This window comes from Sus scrofa, chromosome 14, assembly GCF_000003025.6.
Source record: "Sus scrofa isolate TJ Tabasco breed Duroc chromosome 14, Sscrofa11.1, whole genome shotgun sequence".
Classification (NCBI taxonomy): Eukaryota; Metazoa; Chordata; class Mammalia; order Artiodactyla; family Suidae; genus Sus; species Sus scrofa.
In genome coordinates this window covers 105688080-105702180 of record NC_010456.5, presented here as the reverse complement: position 1 = coordinate 105702180, position 14101 = coordinate 105688080, and the positions used below count along the sequence as shown (strand labels likewise).

Sequence of the window (14101 nt, the reverse complement as noted above, 5' to 3'; positions counted from 1 at the left end):
CAGGTACAAACCTGGATGATGCTGAGAATTTCATCATAAGTGCAGTGTTCTCCTTGGCAATTCACTAGGAAGTCATTGAGCTGGAGGATGCCAATCCCAAATACGCCCAGGGATGTGCTCTCCACCCCAGTGCCGTTTGTCACGATACTTGCAGCAGCAATGGCATCAGATATTTGCCTCTGGTTGTCAGACAGCTGCTGTTTACTCTTAATGAATAATCCCAAATCCGAGACATTTCTGGTCAACAAATCTGAAATAGAACCACCCACAGAACATGGACAAACTAGCTAGCATCTTTCATAAAGTTCATTTTGGATATAATGTTGCTATGGGATTACTAAGCTGGAGAGACCCTTCACTAATCTGTCTAAACAAGCCATCAAGCTTATTGCTTCTTCCTGTCTTCACAGAGTCAAAGAATAAAAAATGAATAAATGAAAAAAAAGAGACAAGAGCTAGATGAATGATCTTGAAAGACCATAACCTTTGGCATTAGATAGAAACTAAATGTAAATTCAATTAGGGACTTTAGGCTGAATTCAGGCTTTGGGTTTTTTTTTTCCTTCTTTTTAGGGCCACACCTGCGGCATATGGAAGTTCCCAGGCTAGGGGTCAAATCGGAGCTACAGCCGCTGGCCTATGCCACAGATACAGCAATGCCAGACCTGAGCTGCATCTGCGACCTACACCACAGATCACAGCAACACAGGATCCCCAACCCACTAAGAGAAGCCAGGGATCCAACCTGCACGCTCATGGATACTAGTCAGATTGTTTCCATTGAGCCACAATGAGAACTCCCAGGCTTTGGTTTTTGAGAATAACTACATCTACATTTTTATGTTTACAGAGATGGAAGACGTACCCTTAAGATTACAGTTTTTCTCTAATTTAAAAGCGTAACTGTAAACATTTGTGTGCAGGTATCTGTGGGAATATAAATTTTCAACTCATTTGAGAAAATACCAAGGAGTACCACTGCAGGATCATGTGGTAAGAGTGCTTTTAGTTTGAAAGAAATTAACAAATTTCCTTCCAAAGTGGCGATACCCTTTTACATTCCCACCAGTAATGCCACAGCCGCTCCACATCTGCACCCACTTTAGCACATGGCCATTCTAATTCTTGCCACTCTGAGGAAAGTCTGTCAGTTTCTTGCAGAACTAAGTATAGACTTATCATAAGATCTGGCAATTATGTTTCTAGGTGTTTATCCAAAAGAGCTGAAAACAGGTCCACACTAAAAAAACTGTACTCCTAGTATTTATAGCAGCTTTATTCACAATTGTTAAAACCTGGAAGCAATCAAGGTGTCCTTCGGTAGGTGAATGGATAAACAAACTATGATAATATACAATGAAATTGTAATGAAATATTATTAGGCAATAAAAATATATGATCTGTGAAGCCATGAGAAGACACTGAGGAACCTTAAATCCACATTGTTAAATGAAAGGAGCAAGTGTGAAAAGGCTGCATACTGTATGATTCCAACTATTTGTCATTCTGGGAAAGGCAAAACTATGGAGACAGAAAAGAGATCAGTGGTGGCCAGGGATTCAGAAGGAGAGTGGGCACAATGAACATATGAAACACAGAAGATTTTTCAGAAACTATTCTGTATGTATCTACTGCCATGGTAGATATATGTCATTATACTTTTGTCAAAACCCATAGAATGTACAACACAAACAGTGAACACTAATATAAATTATCAGCTTCAGTTAATTTATATATCACTATTGGCTAAACTGTAACAAATACACCACACTAATGCAAGCTACTACTAAACAGAGGAAACCACATGTGTGTGGAGAGAGTGTGTATGGGAGCTCTCTGCTCATTTTTCAGTAAACCTGAAATTGTCCTAAAAAAATAAAATCTATTTGTTTTTCAAAGAGTGTAACCACTTGACTAATCATAGTTATACACATTTATGACTAAAATTGAAAAAGGTTAATATTCTTAGCTAATGGATAATATGTTTTTAAATAGTTAAAAAGCAGATGTGTGAAAGAGAGCAGTTTTTCTTTTTTCTTTTCTACTGTTTACAGTTTCCAGCAAGAACAGAAGAAAAATAATAGGCTTCAAATGCATGGGTGGTGATGGTAATGGTGGTGGTGTGAGTGGGACACAGGAATTAGACATTCTGGTTGACATATTAGGAAAAATGTCCTGGATGGTCAGACAGTAGGGCTCTGCTGAGGTCACTAAACACTCTCCTGCAAAGGATGGACGGGCTGAGCACCCAGCTGCCTGGAGGCAGGGAAGAGACAGGTAGTTTGCAACTGGGATGTCCCACACACCTCCTGGACATTTGGGAATGGGTGGGAAAGGGTTTTTAGCTGTCAGAATAACTGGAAGGCTCTACTGGCTAAATATTCTGGAATCCATGGACAGATTCACACAATGATGAATTTCCTTGTCCAAAGTGCTAATAGTACATACTCATCTTCATAATACCACCGTTAGAGAAATAATTCTCTAAGCATTTCACCATGCTCCAGGCAGCAGTATCCCATGTGAGAGAGGCTAAGGAGTTGTGTGATAGGATCAATAACCTTCACTTTTTCCCTTTTATTTAATTTGTAATTAAAGTGTAGTTGATTTACAATGTTGCGTTAGTTTCACGTGTATAGCGAAGTGATTCAGCTATATACATATATCTATTCTTTTCCATTATAGGTTATTACAAGATATTGAATATGGTTTCCAGTGCTATACAATAGGCCCCTGTTGGTTTTATATTTTATATATAGTAGTGTGTATATGCTAATCCCCAACTCCTAATTTATCTCTCCCCTACCCCTTTTCTCCTTTGGAAACCCTAAGTTTGTTTTCTAGGTCTGTGAGTCTGTTTTGGTTTTGTAAATAGGTTCCCTTGTATTATTTAGATTTTAATTAATAATTAATTAATTAATTGTGGCTGCAGCATGTGGAAGTTCCCGGGTCAGGGATCGAACCCACGCCACAGCAGTGGCCTGAGCCACTGCAGTAACAATGCTGGATCCTTAACCCACTGCACCACAAAGGAACTCCTGTATCACTTTTTTTAGATTCCACATATAAGTGATATCATATGATATTTGTCTTTAATCTGTCTCTAACCTTCATTTTTAGATAGAATGTTCTCCAAAGGAATTATTAAACTGTCACACAAACCTAGATCAGGCTGAAGACCGCTGGTGTTTTCATCAATGGTCAGGTTGGTGTAGAGGGGGGCCGGCTCAGAGCCAGCTCGGTCGCAGGGCACGGCGTAGATGTCAAAGAGATCCTTCAGGTCCTTGCGGCTCCTCACACTGGACACAGGATGGAAAACATCTTTAGCATTGTTATAACAAGGTGAGGGTAGGAAGAGAAAAGCTAAGAAGAAAGCCAGCCATACCTGAATGATTTGAACAGCTCGACAAATTCCACAAAACTCATGTTGCTGTCTGAAACCATGAAGCTCTGAAAGCCCTTCATTCCTCCTTTGATCCGCCCATGCCAGCTGCTGCTGCTCCAGGCACTGCAACAAAGACATGGCCTTAATGGGTGGAACTGGGGCCAGGTATGTCATTCTGCCCCAAGAGATGGTCTCTAATCAGCAACAGAGGCAAAAACATGGACTGTAAGTCACTGAAGGTTTAGACTATTTTCTGGGCTCTCTTTTCATTTCTCTCAAAATTAATCTATATTGTGTCAGAGGAAATAAAACATTATCCGTTGAAACCACTTCCTGTTTACAGCTTACTTAGTAAGGGCACAAAGCTGAGGTTAATATTCCTCTACTAATCAAAACAATCTTTGAAATCATAGGTCAATGGGAGGGAAAAAATCCCATAAATTCAGTGGTTTTGAAGAAAAGTCATTTAAAAAAAGCCTCAAATTAATAACATATGGAAAATTATACATGTTCTTTCCTATATTCTAAATTATAGAAAGACATTTAACAAAAAAATCTCGAATGTATCAATGTCTTCTCTTTTCCCTTTTTTAACCAGTTCTTATATGAAAACAAGGAAAGGCTTTTAATACTAATGGAAAATGTGAGTCACAAAAATATGAAGGATGGAAAGAAGCCAACTCTGCCTAGAATTATATTTGCACCTGTCAAGGCTGTATCTATTTATTATAAAAATATCAGTCAACTTGGTCAAAAATTCGGTCTAGCTGTTTCACGACATTCTTTAATTTCTACACTGGTTCCCTGAGACGAGAGTATGAGAAATGTTTGGACTGGTTTTTGGTCAAATCGATGGATAGGTTATTTCTTTTTTTTTTCCCCCTTTTTTGTTCTTGTCTTTTATTTTTTACTTTTGGAGTATTTCAAATATATAAGTAGAGAGAATACTGTAATGAACAGTTTGTCCTCAATCCTGCTAACAGTGTTTATTCATGGAAGATTATTTTGTGTTGACATCTGAAGGTCACCTCTATTAATGGAAGAGTATTACAAATGGATAGATTTCTAGTACTCTGTGCTTGGGCTGTTGATCCCCAGTGTGATATGGGAAACAGAGCATGGAGGTTCAGGAGGAGGAAAAAGGCCTGATAATAAAGGGGCTTATCATTTGCATTTAGACAAGTATGTTTCCTGCCTTCCTTCCTTCTGGTTCCAGGTTCAACCACTGTCTATAGATACCAATCACCCTCTGGCTTTAGGAAGCTGTCGACTTGGTCCCTTCCTAGGGCTCAGTCTTACTTTCTCCTTGAAAGACCTTGAACATCATTCAGGCTGATTTTTCTTCTCCTGCCTTGTCTTCTCCTTCTGGTTTATATACTTGGGCACTGCCCCCTGTCCTCCTGTGGCAGGGTCCTGGGATTGTACATCTGGCATGGTAATTTGTCTACATCTACCTCTTTGAAAAGATCTTCCTTCTTTACTCTGTCCTTCCTTTTCCTGCTTTTGAGTGATCGAAATAAAGGGAAAGGCCACTTAATTCAAGTTATCTGGGTATCTTGTTTATTTGGGATACTGTAGAGGCTGAAATATAATGTAAAGAATTCTGATTTGTTGGAGCTCTTAATTTTGTTACAAACCTAAACTTATAGAAGAGCTGCAAGAGTGTAAAAAGAATTCCCACGTACCTGGGGACCCAGTTTTGCCAAGTATAGAAATTAGGTTTATGATTGTGAAAGGATGTTTCCCTTTAAAAGAGAATTCAGGGAGTTCCCATTGTGGATCAGAGGAAATGAATCTGATTAGCCTGCGTGAGGACGCAGGTTCAATCCCTGGCCTTACTCAGTGGGTTAAGGATCTTGTGTTGACGTGAGCTGAGGTGTAGGTCACAGATGCAGCTCGGGATCTAGCGTTTCTGGGGCTGTGGCGTAGGCTGGCAGCTACAGCTCTTATTCGACCCCTAGCCTGGGAACCTCTATATGCTGCAGGTGCAGCCTTAAAAAGACAAAAAAAAAAAAAGGATTCACCATAGGGTTTTTAACTATAGTGAGCTTCCAGAAAGAGAGGAATAGGGGAGAGGAGGGAGAGAGATTTTGTGTGTATGTGTGTATGTGTAAAATTAACATTTCTAAAGCTGATATCTGTATAGATCCATTTCCTCCTCTCACTCCTCTGTTTGACAAAGTAAAGAGTGTCTGTTTTATCATAGTTCCGTCTGGAACCTCTGCATTTCTTAAACTTTAATGTGGGGTGAAGGGAGATGGTGTGGCAGTCTGGTCCCTTTGAAAGGATTTCATTTCATTTCATATTATTTCTTTTGAGAGGATAGCTGTTGTTTCAAATATATAACTTGCATGGACCTTACAAAATAATTTACTATAATACCAACTTTAGAGTTATACCTAAATATATCCAACTTGCTATAAGACATTCATTTCTCCAGACTTATATATCTTATATATGAGAAAAGTGTTAAATATGTTTCACCATGAGCAAAGGTTCAAATTGTTTACACTGAAATTTATTCTTCATTTAGAGCAGTGTTAGCCAATAGAATTTTCTGCAGTAATAGAAATTTCTTTATCTACACTGTTTGGTACGGTAGCCACCAGACACACTGGTAGCTATGGAACACATTTTTTTTTTTTTGCTTTTTACGGCTGCACTTGCACCATATGGAAGTTCCCAGACTAGGGGTTGAGTCCGAACTGCAGCTGCCAGCCTGTGCCACAGCCACAGCAATGCCAGATCTGAGCCATGTCTGTGACCTATACCACAGCTCACAGCAATGCCAGATCCTTAACCCCCTGAGTGAGGCCAGGGGTGGAACCCGCATCCTCATGGATCCTAGTCAGGTTTGTTATCACTGAGCCACAATGGGAACTCCGGTAATGGAACACTTTCAATGTGGCCAGTGTGACTAAGGAACTGAGTTTTAAATTGTATTCAATTTTAATTAATACAAATTTGAGTTTAAATGGTTGCCTTAACATTCCCCCTACTGTGGCTGGCGGCTGCTGTATCAGACATTGTAGAGTTAGAGGCTCGCAGCTCAGATTTTGTTACTGCTACTGACTTTGAAGGGTTGGTCTGTCAAAAAAATTAGAAGCAACTATAGCAAAATAAAAAGGTAGAAAACAACAACAACAACAACTGGAAGTTCCCTTTATGGCTCAGCAGTTAACGACTGACTAGGATCCATGAGGACAAGGGGTAGATCCCTGGCCTCGCTCAGTGGGTTAAGGATCTGGCGTTGCCGTGACCTGTGGTGTAGGTTGCAGACACAGCTCAGATCCCATGTTGCCGTGGTGCAGACTGGCAGCTGTAGCTCTGATTAGACCCCTCGCCTGGGAACTTCCAGATGCTGTGAGTGCATGCAGCCCTGAAAAGAAAAAAAAAAAAAAAGAAGAAGAAGGTAGGAGTACAAAATCAGGTAAATCAGGAGCTCTAAAAAATTTCGAGGTTTTTAGTTTTACTGTGACTATTAAATCAAAATCAGAGACTATCTGTCCACAGAGCACTGGAAGAAGACGCCCTTCTGCACAACTTGAGGGATGTGAAGGGTCCTTCTGTTTCATCATGTTAAGGCCCCACCTGGACGGGCTCTTGTTTGAAGAAGACAGCACAGGGGAGGACACTGGCCTGATGGGAGATGATGTCCCGGCAGCCACGTTAGGGGACCCAGCCGTGGTCAAAGAGTGAGCTCTTCTGGAAGGGAGAGGGTTAGGAGGGCTCGTGATGGTATTCGCCTCTGTGAGAGTGAAAGGCAGAGAAGAGACAAGGACTCCGATTACACTTTCCCTCAGAAATCGAATAAAAAAGATGCTTTTGAATGTCTGAGGAAATTGACTTCTAAAGGCACTTTCAGTATAAGAAGCATCAAAATAGTCTGGTGGCTTCTCAATCCTGGCTACACATCAGAATCATCGGAGGAGCTTAAAAAAGTGCACAGATGTCCAGGTTCCAGCCCGAGTGTCTCTGAACCAGGTGGGCTGGGGGGTGGGAAGGGCATCTAGATATATTTTTTGAAATCTCTAATATCCAGTCAGGAGGTCAGAATCTAATCTATCAAATTGTATCTTGTGTATCTAATATTCCCTATCAACAATGGCAAGTTAATTCATGAGAATTTTCTTCTAAGTACACTTGTATTTGCAAACTTGTGTTTGCAGAAATACCTCTTGGGCTCCATCATCTAGTTAGAAACAAAGGTAAGCATATTTAACATGATAAAGGATTTTGGTAAGAATGCGTACAATACTTAAATCTCAGTTTAAAACTTTCCCATTAAATGCATATACTTTTCCACTGAAAAAAGTTTCAGATGTGAATTTGCTGCCTTACCTGATTCCTCTTGTTCATTAATGTCTTGAGGATCAGAACCACTCCGGCTCCGACACTCTTTGTGCGTTTTGGCCTTTCGCATGGCCATCTCATCGTCGGTTGCCTCTCCACTCTCCCCCTGGGAACACAAAACTCATGATGTTTCTCAGTCTGTATTTCTCTTCCATCACTGCTCTAGTTGGGGCAGATTCCTATTTTCTCACCGACCCACCTTCAATACTGCCTCCCCCTGTGAAACGAGTACAGACCTATGCAAAGGCTGACCAAATACTCCCGTGTTATATTTATTCCATTTGTCATCACTATAATGCAGCACTTTTCAGGAGATGGGGTGACCAGAGGAGGCACAGAACCCCTGGAATCTGTGCAGAGACAGACTTATGAAGCAGAAAAAGTTTCACTTAAACATCAGCAGCCTCCCATATGCAAAGAATGGGACTTCGAGTTAACATGAAGAAAGTATACTAGTATATAATAGTGATAATATACATCTCATCTAATCTATAATATATAGAGATGGATATATTTATTTATCATGGTAAAAAAACATAAAAGTTACCATCTTAACCATTTTTAAGTGTATAGTAGAGAGGTGCTAACTCTTTGTACCTTGTTGTCCAAGAGCTCTCTTGAACTTTTTTTTTTTTTTTTTTTGCTTTTTTAGGGCCACACTCATGGCATGTGGAAGTTCCCAGGCTAGGGGTCGAATTGGAGCTATAGCTGCTGGCCTACACCACAGCCACAGCCATAGCAACACAGGATCTGAGCCACATCTGTGACCTACACGACAGCTCATGGCAATGTCAGATCCTTAACCCACTGAGCAAGGCCAGGGATCGAACCTGTGTCCTCATGCATGCTATTCGGATTTGTTAACCGCTAAGCCATGACAGGAACTCCTAGAACTTTTTCATCTTGCAAAAATGAAACTTTATACTCACTGAACAACTCCCCTTTCACCCTTCTCCTCAGCCCCTGGCAACCACCATTCTACTCTCTGTTTCTAAGAGTTTGACCACTCTAGGTACTCTATAAGTAGAATCATGTCATATTTGTCCTTTTTTGACTGGCTTCTTTCACTTAGGAGAATGTTCTCAAGGTTCATCCATGTTGTAGCACATGATAAGATTTCCCTCCTTTTTTTTTTTTGTTAAAGGCTGAATAATATTCTACTGCATGTATGTACCATGTTTTCTTTATCCTTCATTTGTGATAGACACTTACGTGGCTTCTCCTAATAATATATTTTATTTTATTTTTTTTACTGATGTAATTATTTTATTTATTACTATTATTTTTAAATAGTTATTTCCCCAGTACAATTTTTTTTCCTACTGTACAACATGGTGACCCAGTTACACATACATGTACACATTCTATTTTCACACATTTGACAATATATTTTAAACTGAATTTTGGCCCTCTAAGACCTGCCTAATCCGATCCCTGTTCTTTTCTGGTCTCCTCTGCCCACCACAGAGCCATGCTCCAACTTTGAGCCTGAACCTAGGGCTCCATGTGCTTCCCTGAGCAAGCTAAGCGTCTGTGCCTTCCCGCTGCCTCCTCTGCCAGACATGCCCCCCCCATGTTGTTGCCTAGTAAGTCCTATACATTCTTCAAGACCTATTGCTCCCTTTCTCTGTGGAGCTTTCCCTGCCTTCCACTCAGCCCTATATATGCCTTCTCTCTGCTCTCATAGCACTTTGCAGACAGCTTGACAACGACTCTTATCTAGATCTTACCAAGATTGTTAACATGTGTGTGTTTCTCTATGGACCCTGACTTTCCTCTGGTATTGACTCTGTTCCCAGAACTGGGCCTGGCATCCAGGAGGTGCTTGAGAAGCTCTTGTATTTCATTGGTTTTATACGTCATCTTGTTCCCAACCCAAAAGACCTAAAGTCATTTATGGTGATGGAGATCATAGAGGGGTCCCAGATGATTGGGTTTAATGCTTAATAAACAAGTAACACTCTACCCTCATAAGGATTTTCTTCTTTTTCTTGGTGGTGCTTATACCCAAGGTGTTGTTTCTCTGCATGTTGGGCTTTTCTGCACTCTTTGCTGATGTCCCGGGGCTGGGGTTTCGAGTACTCCATCGTCTGCCACCAAACAACTCCACAGCATGAGCCAAAGTTGGGCCTTCATATCGTCCATCCTCCTGTAAAAGAACCACATTCTCAACACATAAGCAGAGGGTAAGCCATGGGGAAGTAAATATATTAAAGGCTTCCAGTAAATTCCCAGAGGTAGAGGAGCATAGGCAGTCAGCTAAGAATAAAGTGGCTCTGTTTTCTAACTGTCAGTCCTCTCTGGTGGGATTTCCTTATGTCTTCTATTGTCCTGGTCACATCCCACTGAGGTCCAGTGATGTGCTTTAACAGGGCCATGTTCAACTGGGATTAACCAAAAAAATTTCCCTTCTCAGTTTCAGAGGTTATATTCCAGAAAATCAACACTGTAGGCAGTTCATTAAGATGGAATTTGTGGTGGAGGGAGGACAAGATGGTGGAGTAGAAGGACTTAAGCTCATGAAAACACCAAAATTACAACTAACTGCTGAACAACCATCAATGAAAAAAGATGTACTTTGCAAATTTAGGCTTTGGAAGACTTGGGAGTTGTACAAATATGTATGAGTCTATTTGAGGAAAATCAAGTTTTATTTGTTATTGCATCACACTAGATATATTTTTCACCTAGCCTGATGCTTGGGGCAGTATGACATGAAGTCAGAGTAGGTAGAGTACATGCTTTGAAGGGCTCTGGGAGCGCCTCAAATAGTTGAGCTGCCATCCTCTTAAGTAACTGATATCCAAGGATAGAGAGCTCAGGGGAATCAGAACACTATGCATATTGTGATGCTATGAGCAGCAAAAACATACTCAGTGGGAAGGTGATGGTTTGGATTAGCTGCTTCTTGTAAGGCAACTCTATGTAACATGCACTAAGTATCAGCAGGGATTCATTAATTAAACAGTGGACAACGATTCTCCTTATTAAGTCAGGAAAGCCAGCTAATAAAACTACAAAAAGTCACATATGATTTAAAGACAATACTGATATTTTACAGGTTGTATAAAAGGTATCTTTTAAAATTACTCTCCATTGACTATCTTTAATTTCTGTAAACTTTTAAGATTAGTCCTCCTATGCAATTCCAAAGAAGTGTTTGTAAATGGATTCTGGTAGATAATATGCAAATAATAAAGAGACTGTGTGTGTATGTGTATTTGCTCCTTCATTCTAGTGTTCAATGACTATCCGATTTTATGACTTGAGTTGTGAACCCCCCCCCCCCAACTGATCTCATCCTATTATGGATCCTAGGATGCTGAATAACTTGGATACTTGATGACCTTTTGAGTCTTTTTTTTTTTTGGCTGTACCTGTTGCATATGTAAGTTCCCTGGCCAGGAATCAAATCTGAGGCACAGCTATAGCAGTGGCAACACCGGATATTTAACCCACTGTGTAGAACCAGTGGGGATGGGGTGGGGAGGGTAGGATCGAACTTGCATCTCAGCAGCAACCCAGTAACAATGCCTAATCCTGAAACCACTGTACCACAAGGGAATTCCTTGATGATTGTTTGAATGATACTCGATAAAACCTTTTGGTGATCTTTCGTTGTGGATATCTGTGACTTGTGCCTGTCCATGGATCACTTCTCTTTTCTCTAACCATACCCCAATCTAACTCTATCTTTTTTTTACTGGATACAGTCTTGGGTCTATCAATCAAATGGAATATCCTCCTTTGACTAATGGTTGGTACAGGACTCAAATAAGCCAATCAGAATCCCTGTCCCTGGGAAATGAATCTTGAATGTAGTCATATGGAGAATGAAAATGGCTGGAGATGATTCCACATGATGCAGGCCTGATGAAGAAACTCCCTGCTAACAAGTCACTATAAATGATTCCAAAGTGGAATAAACATTTCATGACACGATTCGATTTTAATTACCTTATTGAATAACATATTCTGAATCTGAAAGAAATCTTATATAAATTTTATATATAGATTTTAACACATCTTTAAACATTTAATAGACTCCTTCATTAAAATTTAAAAGTTCTGCTCTGCAAAGGACACTGTCAAGAGAATTAGAAGACAAGCCACAGATTGGGAGAAAATATTTACAAAGAAACATCTGATAAAGGTCAGTTATCCAAAATGTACAAACAAATCTTAAAACTCAAGAAGAAAACAAACAACTCAAGAAAAAAATGGGCCAAAGACCTTAACTCACACATCTCACCAAAGCATATATACAGACGGCAAATAGCATATGAAAAGATGTTCCACATCATGTCATCAGGGAACTGAAAAATAAAATGAGATATCACTACACACCCATTAGTATGGCCAAAATCAAGAATGCTGACAACACCCCAAATGCTGGTGAGGATGTGGAGTAACAGGAACTCTCATCCATTGCTGGTGGGGATGAAAAATCATACAGCCATTCAAAAGGCAGTTTGGTGGTTTCTTATAAAACTAAACACACTTTTACTGTATGATCCAGCAATCACATTCCTTGGTATTTACCCAAATGAGTTGAAAATGTATGTCTAGACAAAAACCTGAACGTGAATGCTTATGTCAGCTTTATTCCCAATTGTCAAAACTTGGAAGAAATTAAGAAATCCTTTAGTAGGTGAATGGATGAATAAACTGTGGTTCACCCAGATAATAAAGTATTATTCAGCAATAAAAAGAAATGAGCTATCAAGCCACAAGAAGACATGGAGGAAACTTAAATGCATGCTACTAAGTGAAAGAAGCCCATCTAAGAAGGCTACATAGAAGACTCCAACTTCTGACATTCTGGAAAAGGCAAAACTATGGAGACAATGAAAAGATCAGAGGTTGTGGGGGACTAGGGGAGAGTGGGGTACAGTGGGAGAAGGAGATGAAGAGGCAAAGCACACAGGATTTTAAGGCAGTGAAAACGTTCCATATGATATTATAATGATGGATATATGGCATTGTATATTTGCACAAGCCCAGAGAATGTACAGCACCAAGAGTGAACTCTAAAATAATGGACTTTGGGTGATTATGATGTGTAAACGTAGATTCACCTATTGTAAAAACCATACTATTCTGGTGAGTGATGTTGACAATGAGAGAGCTATGCATGTGTGGGGGCAGGAGGTTTATGAGAAATCTCTGTACCTTCCTCCCAATTTTATTGTAAACCTAGAACTGCCCTAAAAAAACAAAATCTTGAACAAAAAAAATTTAATAGACCCATTACCATGTACATATAAAAGAATCAGCCTCTACTGCTTTGGTTTTTCTAAATTCAAAACATCCCAAACATGAGCCAAACTTTACTTTTAATGGAAATATTTTGGGCCTGGAAAAGCAGGATGCCTTTGTTTAATCTTTCAAGGAGACTTTCTGGGAACTAAAATGTAGTTTGAATCTTTTCTTTCGTTTTACACGAAACAATAAACTTATTTGGGATGGGTGAAAGATGTACCTTCTATTTTTAATTTGGGAGAAAGACAACTGTGAGTGAAGGTACATTCTTGGTTTTAAAAGACAGTTCATGTGGAAGTTGAACATTCAGAAACTGATTCCTTAAAAATATTCACGCCCTTTTACCTCTGACATATCTTTGCATATGATACCTTGAAGACTGTTAAACTACTTAATTCTTTAAGTAAACCCTCCTTTTTTCCCCTTGAAGATAGCCAGACTCAGTTTCTGTTGCTTACCATCAAAGAATTTTACTGATAATCCTATGTTAAACCTTCTCAGCTTCCCAGAGATCTTTCCAAATATACAGGTTCTTAGCTCTGCCCATGACAACCTTGAGCCAAAGCCAAGATACCAATCCTTCCTTCACATCCCATGTCAGATCTCTGCACTTTCCTTCTAATTTGCTGTATTCCTAGGCTTCCTTACAAATGGCACTATTTTTCTTATAATTTAATGAATATTATTATATTTATAGTAGCCATCACCACAATCTTCTTCTTGTCTTTTGCCTTATTTCCTGTTACTATTGCCACTGAGTCAATTTCCATTTACTAGTACTAACATACTTATATTTGAAAGTAACTGTGCATGCACTCATCACACGAGAGGCCTCTGCTATCAGAAAGATTATTTTCTATATAAGCGCTTCCTAAACTGTGGATAAAGAAATACACCTAAGAGCAGTTAACAGAGTTTGGAAGAAATCAAGACCTTCCATACATTTCTTTAAATTTTAGATACATTTAAATAGATTTATTTTGTACTTTGGGTCTAAGATTCTTAGAGCTTTAAACGTACTAAGCCGCATTATAAATCACCAAGAGGAGCATTTAGCATGATGCCTATTTGACCTTTTGTTCTCCAAGTACCAAATTAGCA

General features: G+C 39.5%; 1 protein-coding gene across 6 annotated transcripts in view; it reads right to left on the bottom strand.

Annotated features, from left to right (window-relative positions):
* The window catches only part of PLCE1 (phospholipase C epsilon 1), a 342109-nt gene that overhangs the window by 62556 nt on the left and 265452 nt on the right, over positions 1–14101 (bottom strand). For 4 of the 6 annotated variants that reach the window (XM_021074005.1, XM_021074007.1, XM_021074006.1 and 1 more), the window contains 6 exons: positions 9705–9887; positions 7727–7844; positions 6977–7133; positions 3386–3508; positions 3163–3299; positions 12–250 (listed from right to left, as the gene is read on the bottom strand). In XM_021074005.1, the coding sequence (XP_020929664.1) occupies positions 12–250; positions 3163–3299; positions 3386–3508; positions 6977–7133; positions 7727–7844; positions 9705–9887 (957 nt within the window). The remainder of the gene's footprint in view (positions 1–11; positions 251–3162; positions 3300–3385; positions 3509–6976; positions 7134–7726; positions 7845–9704; positions 9888–14101) is intronic. The other 2 variants (XM_021074008.1, XM_021074009.1) reach the window with 1 other exon arrangement.